Source organism: Chelon labrosus (genome assembly GCF_963514085.1).
Source record: "Chelon labrosus genome assembly, chromosome: 6".
NCBI classification, from domain to species: Eukaryota; Metazoa; Chordata; class Actinopteri; order Mugiliformes; family Mugilidae; genus Chelon; species Chelon labrosus.
In genome coordinates, this window is record NC_140342.1 from 9,935,008 (window position 1) to 9,946,930 (window position 11,923).

The 11,923-nt window shown below is 40.5% G+C and overlaps 1 protein-coding gene across 1 annotated transcript; it reads right to left on the reverse strand.

Moving 5' to 3' along the window:
• Positions 1-161: 161 nt before the first annotated feature.
• Positions 162-10,341, reverse strand: LOC311489929 (occludin-like; the record flags this gene model as incomplete). Its single annotated transcript, XM_084547242.1, has 8 exons — positions 162-647; positions 1,371-1,412; positions 1,690-1,861; positions 2,833-3,084; positions 4,635-4,792; positions 8,346-8,489; positions 8,574-8,777; positions 9,793-10,341. 8 exons carry the CDS (start codon positions 10,339-10,341, stop codon positions 546-548), a joined length of 1,623 nt encoding a protein of 540 aa, XP_084403368.1. The 3' UTR covers positions 162-545.
• Positions 10,342-11,923: the final 1,582 nt, after the last annotated feature.

Here is an 11,923-nt window from a genome sequence, read left to right on the forward strand (position 1 = left end):
TCTTACTGACCTGGAAGTAAATTGACCCAAATGAAAACCCTTTTATTATATATATATATATATATATATATATATATATATATGAAAAGCGTGCAACATCTCACAAAAGTCTGTCAAGCTCTCTCAAAAGTGTATCTTTCTGATTATATCTGCCACTACATGTACTTTCCAGGCCTCCATACAATCAAGACGTACAATGTTTTCATATAAAAACTGACATTCATTAGTCCCAAAAATAACAACCATCTGTAACAATTAATGTGTATTAAAATTAAATTGAAACTGAAAGTAAAAATCTAATAGTCCATGTGGCATATGGAGATTTTAATTCAGGCAGACTTGCATTAAAACCACACAGAGTAAAGTATCAGCTGCCAGTGTTATGACATTAACACTAATGTGAAAGAACAGAACTGAGCTTAAACAACTGTAAGGCCGATACGTCGGCAAAGTAAACAGGAGCCTTAAGTGTAGTCGGTGTATGCCGCACACCCTTGTCAGTTGCCAGTGTACCCTCAGCTGTCTGGACGGAGGATGAACATGCGCTAACAGAGACCCTGGTCGTAGGTTTTCACCAAACGTTTGATGTGGAAAAGTTTTTGACGGAGTTCTTTGCTCTGCTTCCTCTTTGCTTGGTAGTCTGCCGTCTGGGAGTATATAAAGCAGATATTAAGGAATTGACATCAGCATTAACAGTGGGCCAGGGGATAGTTTCACATGCACATTTCAGAGAGTTTAGGTGCAGACACACCAAATCGACATCACAGAACTACCTGCAACAAAGGCTGACTGTGACAATTTCGCATGTTGTTCAAGACTGCACCAAAAAAATGTACTCTTAAACACGCAGCCTCTTGGAGACTATAGCCAGCAGCCACCTCGCACTTTTGCTTGTGTAAAAGGAAATAACTCTTCATAACAGCAGGTGTCTGACAGGTGTCTGTCTGAAAGTAGCGTGACTAGCGCTGATTTCAGATGTGGTACCCACTAACCAAGAAATGTTACACATGAACTAAAGGTCTTTATGCTAAGCTAAGCTAATTGGCTGTTGGTTGCAGCTTATTGTTTGTTTACGTGATGTCAGACTAATTGGCAAAATTAGTTCTTGCGTGTGAAAATCAAGTGCAAAACAGCAAATCTTGTTTTTGGAAAACCTTGGTACACAATCTGTCTGATTATTGACGTCATACATGCAGAAACATGGTGGAAGACAAACCTGAGCCAAACTGCTGTTACAGTTTTGTCACTTGCAAGCTGCATGTTCATCTCTTACAAGCACTGAACTCCACATTTTGGAGCGGATACATCAGTTTTTATGATTAACATGTTTTATTGTCACATTATGATACCGTAAAGCTTACTCCACTCACCTTTCTGAGGTTTTTCAGTCGACTATACTCATCAGCAACTCCCTGAAAATGGAAAATGCAAAATTGATCCTCAATGAATTCTGCCGGCTTTGTGACAAACATAGCAGATTTTAATGTTGTAATTCAAATCCACTATATCCTGACCATCTTTTAAGTCAAAAACAAAACCAAACTGATTGAATTCTGGCTTGGTTAATTTTCATTACTTTGTGTTTGTACAGCCACTGGACTTCAGATGAACTAAACTGATGGACATGATTAAAAACTATATTTTCCTGGAAGTCTACTCTATTTGGTCCTCCCTCCTGTTTTTCTCTACCTGGTACTTCATGGAGCTTTTGTCCAACGTGTCCAGCTCTCGGCCCAGCCTGTGCATCTTGTCACTGATGTCGTCCATTTCGGCGCAGAGGCTCTTATATCGAGACAGGTCCGAGTCAAACTCCTTCTTGTACTTCTGACGCTGGCTGTCCGAGATAATCTCTGGGTACAGCCTGCGAGGAGGCATGAATACATGAATGAATACAAGACATGACATGATAATTGCTTTTAAACTATTATTGAGTCAGTCTTAAAATTGAATGGGGAGTGATCTTTTTTATCGGGGTCAACCAGTATGAAATAAAAACTAATTAGCTAACCTGCCTTAAAGACACTCATCCTTTGTAACATTTCTATCTGAAATAATATACACAGTCTCATTTTCCCTATTAAAGCTGTGATTTTTAAAAATAATTAAAAAATACTTAATTTAATTGTAGAACTAGAGGGTTTCAAAAACTCACACTTTTTTGCTTAGTCAACACCTACACTGGCATCCAACATATTTGAATTTCATCCTCTTCCTGCCTACAACTACAAAATATATAATTACAATGAAATTCATACGTAGCAGAACTTCATCTTTATATTTAAACTAAATAAAAAATGAAAAAAAGAATACATTATTTCAAAGCCTCATCAAATTACTTCCTGGAGAATTTTAATTCCAAATGTGGTTGCAATTTCTGATTAGATATTCTTGATTAAAGTCTGAGTACTTGTACAGTAAAATTCAAGTCAAGATATTGCTAAATAAATAAATACGCAGGTGTCCTCTCAGGACCAGGCATGTTGTCGATAACCTTGAAATTAATTGGAAGAGCTGCAAGTTGTACAACACGGTCAATCACCAGAGGATTACCACAAAGAGTGAGTTGGTAATGCAGCAAAAATAGTGTGATGAGTATTTTATATTAACACATTTCTGTTTCTGTGATGTTTCCTTATTGAGACCCCATGCAACCCTTCTCTGTAAACTTCCACAGCTGATGCCTTATTAGTTTTCATGTAGATCTGAATGTTCTCCAGACAGATACATGTTATATGGCCTGCTCTTATTCCCTATTTTGACTTCTTAAATGATTCTGAATTAGTTCATTTTTTTAACTATATACACTGAGGCTGCAGCGGAGCCTTGACCCACCTGTAGAGGTAATCTGTGCGGTCCAGCTCGTTGCCTGTGTCACCTGTGGTGTAACCAGTCTCGTACTGGGACTCGACCATCACCTGAGCAGCCGGCACGGCGTTTCTGTGCTTCCTCTTTTCCCCCTTCGCAGTGTAAGGAAGAGGGTTCCTGATGCTGTCCATCTCCTCTGAGGAGCTGCTGTAGCTGGCCGCGGCCCTGCTGCTCTGGTGCAGAGGCTCAGTGCCGCGTCTGTTGCTGTTCTCTGCACAACTGTAGAAACACAGAGTGCAGGTATTAGATGATTGGAGTCATTCTTAACCTTAACCCATGTTAATAACATGGAGGACCACAAAATCTCAAACAAACAAATAAACAGATGACTAATCCACAATATGTGACGTAAGTTGATATTGCTGTTGTAAGTGTTTCTGTGATTACGCATTTATGTCCATTTATTTCAGTTTTATTAAACAATGTGTTTCTTTTAAATTGTATCATTGTTTTCCCTTTGCATTTTTTCCACTAACGTATTTATTTCCATAGATTCTTTTTCTCTACGCATTTCTGCTTCATTATGCCAAGCAGGGTGCAGTCCTTATTAAGTGTGTGATAGAGTCAACGGCTGATTGACATCACTGTGCATACACTGTCCACTGTATAGTAGTACACTCATACCAGCCCCACAACAATGGATGCCTTCAGTCAGGGGAATCCTAGAGAACTGAGGAGCTCAGCTTATTTAGCTGACACCAATACTGTCAGTTCTGACTGATAGTGTATTTCAATAAGCAGCACAGAAAATAATTATGTGGGGACACTTGGATGATGTTTTTATGCTCGTGGGTTGACCTGTCAGGGACATAGTGAGGCTTTTTTTTTTTTTTTGCATTGCTGAAGGACTAAATCACTTGTCAGGTAGAAATCTAAACATCAACTTGTGTAAATAATTATTTATTTATTATATTTTATTTTTATTATTTTTATTATTTATTATAAATGTAATATATTAATAACTGCCACGGAAAATTAAATGTGAAAGTAAATAAAATGATGAATTTACACATAGTATAAATAAATGAACAAACACAGAAGCAAATTCAGACGGATATATCAAATTAGGCCACATTTATAAATGAATAGCTGTATTTACTTCAATTTAATATATTTTGATTTATGTATTGAGTCATTTATTGTTTATTTGATTTTGGCAGTTTTGGTCCTCCATGTGTTGATATTAAGGTTCAATATCTATCACTATATTAGTTTAGTTCAGCATGTTATTATTAATAATAATTTCATGTAATTATTAATTGTTAAAGTAAATTTAATTATTAAAGTAAATGCAAGATTTAACTTCATCTGGAAATTAGATAAAATGTCTGGGGATCATCAAGACCACCAGAGTGATGAAAAGAATCCTCCTGAAAGGAATTGATATAAATAGCTTCTGAAATATCTGATGGACTGAATAACAAAACAACATAAATTTATAATTGTTCAATCAGCTCCATCTACAAACTTGTTTTATTAGACAGTTGCATATTAAAAAGGAGAAAACAAGTGAATGCTTCTCCACCTAATATTTGATCGCTTCATCACATGAACTTTAAAGGAGACCACCATCAAAAAACACATCACCAGTACCAACATTAGTTACACTGATATAAAGCCGGTGTCTTTTTGTTGTTTGGTGTCTGGCACCCATCAGTGTCCTGACAGGAAGTAGGAGGTGTGTGTTTTTTAAGGTTCAGGTCGCATGTTCTTTTAATGTGTCCAGTTTTCTGGGCGCAGACCATACTGTGGCTGTAACCGTCAATCACCTGTTGCTGTTATAATTGTGTGGAACACTGTGGACGCTGACTGTTCCGTTGCCATAGGAGACCACGCTGGTCCCCGTCCTCAGGCCAGGCGCTGCTCTGTCCGACATGACAACAGTCGGTGCGTGCTGGGTGCTGCGCACATCTCCGCCACGGTCAACCTAGGACGATATCAGGAGACTCCAGTCATAATCAGTTCATTTACTGTTTCTGGATGATTCAGTTTTTCGGTGTTGAGGTTTTAAATATTTAAACAGGTGTGATCTAATTCACGACAACAGAAAACACAAACATAGTGATCTTTATGTCTTTCAGTAGTTCAGGAAAATATTTAGCATTGCAATATGTATGTGAGCAAATCCTCAAAACGAATCAAATGAGTTTTTCATGCTGGAAAACACTGCGCTAAATCCGTCACACAAGCAACGACGTGCAGAGCCGGAGAGTCCTCTACACTGAACAGCACACTGTGCACAAAAAAAAAACACTTGGCAGAGAGGAGCTGTGTCACTGCCAGACATGTATGCGTGTAGCTAGACAGATACAAGGACAAACTCACACAACAGCCCTGGCTTCAGTGTGACACAGTGTGACAGCGCTAACATCCTTTAGCCCCAGAGAGCACAAGTCCTTTCCTCCAGGTCTCCAGCTTGATCTGCGTGTCACCTCCAATCTTTTCTTTCCACAACTAACAGAGGACAATTAACCGGAAGGACACAGACAAGAAGCTTCTCAGCAGTGCCTGACATGAAATGCACATCACCAGCGTGTTACCAGTGTGAGTCCTCGTCCATATCATCATGAGCACGCTGAAAAAAGGCTGACAGGAGTGAAATCAGCATGTGTCTCTCAAACAGAAAACACCCACAGTGCAACACACAGCAACCGCTGAAGAAGGAAGAGATTTCAACAACAAAATGACACAAGAGAAAGAAAACACGCTCAGATGATGCAAACACTAAAATGCACTATGCTGCGTGTAATCTACTGTCGTACTGTATAATGCATCTTTAATGGCTTCTTGTCTTTGACCCATTTCTGGATCATAGTCGCACAGGGCGAGGATCTAGTGAGCTGATGAGAATGTCTGAAAACAGGAGGCTGTGAAATGGATCTCATGGATGTGGAGTCGTAGGACGATCCTTCGCTGTGTGGAAAAACCTCGCGGAAAGCTGCAGGGAATCTGATACGCAGCAGGAAGGCACTGTGACAAACTCAAGTGTTTTTCACTAGAGTGTTTTTTAGCCCAAGCTGTATTTGTGATCAGTTTCCAGCGATATGAAATTCACTCATTCATGGGATGAATTGGATGAACCAACTGACCGATTCTGGACTGTTCCCATTCCAGTTTTTTCCCTTGATCATCGCTTTGATTCATTATTTTGGCCACTAATAAGGTCTGCGGCATAAAATAAATGACCTTCCCCCACAAATTGAAGCTCTCATCTTGAGGCTCTCATTTTCTTTGGAGGAGCTACACCCTCAACACCTCATCACACCATGATTACAATCCGAGTTCTGCAGCTGATGATGACAAATATTCACTTGGTCCCCCGCTCAACGCGAGCAACAATTCATGCAGAGTTTGCTTCTAATCTCGTTTTCCTCCGTTCTTCTCCCAGTTATCGCTCTCTCCAAGTTGCGTTTAATGAAAACATAGCACGAAACACAGGGAAGTGACTTCTTTGCCAGGAGTCTAATCTGCAGCAGTGTGTAGCAGCCCCTTCACAGACTGAATCATTTAGTGCCACCACACTCTGTGGGGATTCACACAGCAACACAGAGGCAACTCAACCCTTTTTATACATTATACATGCCACATACATTATATATGCCTCCCTGCAAGGCAAGCATCTTCACTGAGTGCCCCAGAATAGGGCCTGCATCTCGATGAAGAGACTCGATACTCCGCTGTGATAGGCAGTATATATATGTAGGCCAGGGCCTCGCTGGATCAACTGACTGAATACGTTTCTTCCCTTTCAGTAATGAGTCATGATGGACATGATACATTTATAACACAGAGCTGCTCTAATAGATAAATCACTGCTAAAGACCATGTGAGGCTACAGCAGTGAAGCACAGCTCTACAGCAGCAGAGGTGAAAAATACAGAAACACGTGTACTGTACTTAGGTAATGTGTTGAGAGAGTAATTTCATTTTATGCTACTTCACAACATTTCAGAGGTGAATATCACACTTTCTGCTTTCAACATCTGCATAAAGATTTGACACAGTAAATAATATAAAACGAGTAAAAGATTAAATCAGTGGCATCAACCATTGTAGCTTCTGGCACATCACAAAAATCAGTGCGTCGGGGTGATGTGTCAGATGTCTGCGAGTTTTTCACAAGAAATCACAGATTATAGAGAAAAAAAAAACAAAAAAAAACTGAATTTAAGTATCAGTTGATCTGTCCGTACATAAACCTATGTCTAAGTATCTAAGTATTGTGTTATGTCCGCAGCTCTTACTAAAACACTGTGAACCCTTAGTAGACAAATTAGGACTAGCAGTTACAAGCCTTTTATGTGTTCAATGTAATTTTTGGCACTTTGCATATTCATCCCACGGGCCAAATTGGACTCTCTGGTGGGCCTGTTTTGGCCCACGGGCCTTATGTTTGACAACCCTGGTTTGGGATGTGCTGTCCAACCTACTCTACATGAACTCCACATTTGCTCCCCCCCCACCCCCCACTGAAGCTGTTTGAGCCTATTTTTGTTGAACATGTTATTTGGTAGTTTTTACATCTTCAGTTTAGTTGTAGAATGTAGAAACCAGTTATAAATAATGAATAACCTTTGAATGAATGGCGTGTGCAAACTTGTGACTGTAATCAATTCCTATGTTGATAAAATTCTTATTCATACGGCCGCAAGAGGTCACACGTTGGACGGGAATGCCACCAGAGCCGTCAATTTTACGACGAAGACTCCTAATTTATTTCTTCACAGCTGTAGTTTTTACTGCTGCCTTGTTATTTTTGTTAAAGTGACGGCACGAAAAAGACAAGAGCAGATAGGAAGCTGTTCAGTTGTTGACAGTGGACAATTTCAAACCTTTCTTAAAGACTTTTGAGAATTGATAGATGCTCTTTTAGAAGGAAGCAGATGTTTTTGGCTAATGCATAGCAAATCAATAAAAAAACTTTAACCACTCTTGCGTTGGAAAATTTCACTGTCTACACGATGCTTTGTGTTTCAGACATGCTAGTTTTGTGTTGTGACAGCTTAAAGTTCAAAACAAACACAAAAACTTTACAATATATTTGTCATGTGAAGGAAAGTGTTCCCAACAGCTTGAAACGAGGTCAATAACTTTATGTGTGTCTCCCGTCCTGTTTCCCGTCACAAAGACCCATCTCGTGCTGCCTGGCTGTTCCTCTTTAAAAGGTTTCTGTGTGGCTGTTATCACTACTCTGGTTAATCATCAGTCAGAGTGAAACTAGGGTGTGCCGAATATCAACACCAGTGTTCTCTGTTTGTGTAATGAAGATCATGACGCTGTGTTTACATTAACCCTGATCATTCATATGGACTAACCACAGTAAATAGAAGCAGTATTCTGGCTATTGTTTCTTTATGTAGCTGAAAGAAAGGAAAACTAAAAATAACATTTTGTTTGTGTGAACTCATTTATTTACACTGAACTGATTATTCCCATTCATTCTCGGTTGAAACATCATGAAAACATCAGAAGTTACTCACCCAGTCCTGGACACCCTCTGACGGCTGGTCCCAGTAGATGTTATCTTTTCCATGGCGCCAAATCTTGCTCCGGGTCTTGTAGGCAAAGTAAGCAGAAAAGGACAAAGCCAGCACCACCATCAGACCCAATGCAAACGCCACTGCCTGAAGACAGAGAGTAAAATATGGATCAGAACAGAATAAAACAGAATAGAGGCGAATAGAGTAAAGCAGAACATGCCCTCGAACCTCCTCGGGGTCCATGTAGCAGTAGTGGTGCAGGTATTGATTGTACATGGGGAACCCTCCAGGGAAACCGGCTCCCACGCTGCCGCTGAGACTAGGACTTCCCTGGATGTTCTGACACATCATCAGCATGGGGTTGTACAGCATGCTCTGTGAGCTCTGAGACATCGGGTTCACCCCGATCACAAAGATGATATCGATGATGGCCTGGAAGTCAAAATAGATGAGGATTTAATCACAGTAATGATTTAAATTCTTTATATGCGTGATTGCATCATTGGTTCCTGGCATAATTTTGTGCTGGGGTAGACACTGACTGATCAAGCTTAAAGCTGCACTAATCGATATTTAGACAATAGCACTTGTTCAACTGGCAATATGTAATGTGAAAGGAGTCGCTCTTATTGATGAACCAACAGAGAATCGTCATCTAATTATCCTCTAGGCTCTATTGAGCAAGCAGCAAGCATATTTTTCTAAGAATAGACAGCTGCAATAGACAACTGCTAACAAGTTGGCTAAATTAAAGGACCAGTGTGTAAGATTTAGTTTCACTGGCGTCAAATCAAATGTAACTACACATTTCTCTGCTTCTGTTAGCTTAGAATAATTTCTAGAATGAAGTTTATCATTTGTGCAGTAGCCCAGAAAGGACTGTCTTCAGAGAGGGCATATAATGGATGTTGGTTGCAATCTGCAACCTTGCCACTAAGTGTCACTAAATCCCCCACACTGACTGGACCTTTAAATGCAGTATATACTGTACAGTGAGTCAGTGTTGTGATTGAGATTTAAAATCACAAAAAGTAATATCTTAAAGTATATTTCTGGCCTTTTTTAAATAAGAGGGAGAGAGGAGGGTCCGGACAGGTGGGAATCGGACAGTGGACACAGTAGCAATGTGGCATGTGCCCTGCAAAACTAATACTATGATATCAACATTTCTAGAAATGTCAATCCCAGAGACACTTGGTATGTGTAATCATACCATGCAATTAAACAATCATACACAGTGAAGTCCATCATAGAGGGATAATGATGTGGTTTTTGAGTAAAAGTCTCTTTTACTAGAAACTAGAAACACTGGCATTTACTTTTAATAACCTTCAACTGTAACTGATGCTTAAAGTGAAATATCATTATGTGTTTCTAATGTAACACAACCTGGCTGAGAGACTTTTTATTCAGTATTTATCACTTGATTTGGGTCAAGCGGCCTCACCTGAAGGACAGCTAAGATGATATCACTGATGAACACCGTGAGGTAAAACTTGCATCCCCGCATGGCCCGCGACCGTGAGAAACTCCCCACCAGGAACCCCAGAGAAATCAGGAAGTTGATGGCAGCCACAGAAATCATTGCTGACTTTGCAGACAGCGGCGTCATGTAGGAGCTGCCGTAGCCGTAGCTGCCTCCATAATATCCGTTCTGGGTCCCTCCGACACTTGCGGAACCCCCGGCGCCGTAGCCCCCGTACCCAAACCCGTTCACGTCCCAGACCAAGGTTGAAGCCACGCAGGCGAAGATGATGAAACACATGATGGCCGTGGCTCCTTGGAAGGTTTTGACAAAACCAGGAGGAGAGAACCAGCGGTAGAAGAGTTGAGGCTTCCCCTCCGTGTAGTAGGAATCTGGAGGAGGGTCGTAGGTGTAGGGGCCATTCTGGCTCTGGGGTGAGTGGACGCTCCTCGGGGGATAGATGCTGTGGGAGGTGGTGCTGTAAGGTGGGGTGTACACAGGGGGACTATCGTAGTACCGAGGCTCATGCATGGTTTAGTAGATTTTGCTGCAAGGATGAAAAATTGTACAAAATGAATCACTGTATAAAAGCTTCATATTACTTTATATAGTTTAAACATGTTTCACTACTATGTAGTAATGCATAGTAAGTAATGCATTTTATAGCAGCTTTGAAGGTAGTTCATAGTTCACTTCTAACCTTTTGTCGCCCCAGTCCATCCACGAGTGACCTTTACAGTACAGACATCTAAATGCCTGTCACTGAATCCTTCCAGCAATTTGTTTATTTCATGTAACTAGTTCAAGTTTGAAGCCCTTTCCTGCTGCACAGCATGCATCTATCTGCCCTTCATTCACCTCAGCCCATCCCCTGAACCCTCTCTCTGGTATCGCTGACCCGCACTTCATCACTCCAGAGGAACTCGACCCAACGGGCTTCAATAATTCAAACGGACAGCAGATAAGAGGCGAGCCGGGGCAGCCATGCGTGGTGGTGGTGTTTACTGCGGGGTAGACCCACAGAACCACTGTGTTCCCTCCCTGCGCCGCAGCTACAGAGTGTTACCTGCGTGCCCCTGCTGAGTGTCAGCCCACTGAGGGAGGGGGGACACTACAGAAGAAGCCCAGTCAGGCATGGCACAAGTGTTGGGAATTTTTTTATTTTTTCAATCAATTCTGTATCTAACATTTGAAATTTGCTCTCAGGCTAAACAACAATTAGTCCTCAATTTATTTATCCAAAATTCAACATAAATATATTACGTTTGACTGTAAAAAGTAGTCAGCTCCAAGTCATATTAAATATTTAGCTTCTACTCCAGCTGTAAGATCAGTACTTATTCATTGTGAAGTAATTTCCATTCTTCGAATCGGCTCATTTAACAGTTACTAACAGCAAGTACTATTTTAAATACAGCATATGAAACTTCAAAAAGCACAACTTACCCAGCCTCAGTGGCGTTTGAACCGTTCTTCAACTTTGCCCCCTTCCAGCTCAGCTGCTTTCATTCCGCGTTATTTACGTCTCCTTCTCTAACGTCACAGTGTCTGCTTTATACCTCATCAGCGATTGTAAATCATTTCCAATGACAGATACTCGTTCCCAGCAAACGTACCCGCAAATGAAACCTATATACGGAGCAGCTTGACTTAGCGTGGGTCTCCGTGGGCCCCGCGGATCTTGTGCGTGTCTCAGCAGGGACACAGTTCACCCAGTGCTTGTCCCACGTGTTCTCTGATAGGTTACAGGCTCCAGGTAGATTCAAATTAAACATTAAAGTCTGCATATTAACTACTCCCTTTTCCACGAAGTTCAGCCCAGTTTATACAATAGAATAGTTTAAGTTTACGAATGTTTTGATAAATTATATTATTAAATAATACGTTATTTAAATGATGATCCGTAGCTTCCTGGTAGTTTAAGAATCAACAACAATGTAATAACAAGAAGTAATAGTACTAAAAGTAATAGAAGAAGAAGCATAATAATGACAAGAATATGATGAACAAGATGTACAAGAAAATGAGAATAAAACCAGAAAAAGAAAAAGGAGGAGAAGAAGAAAATGGATAATTATAAGAAGAAAAAAAGAAGGAGATATGGGAATGAGAA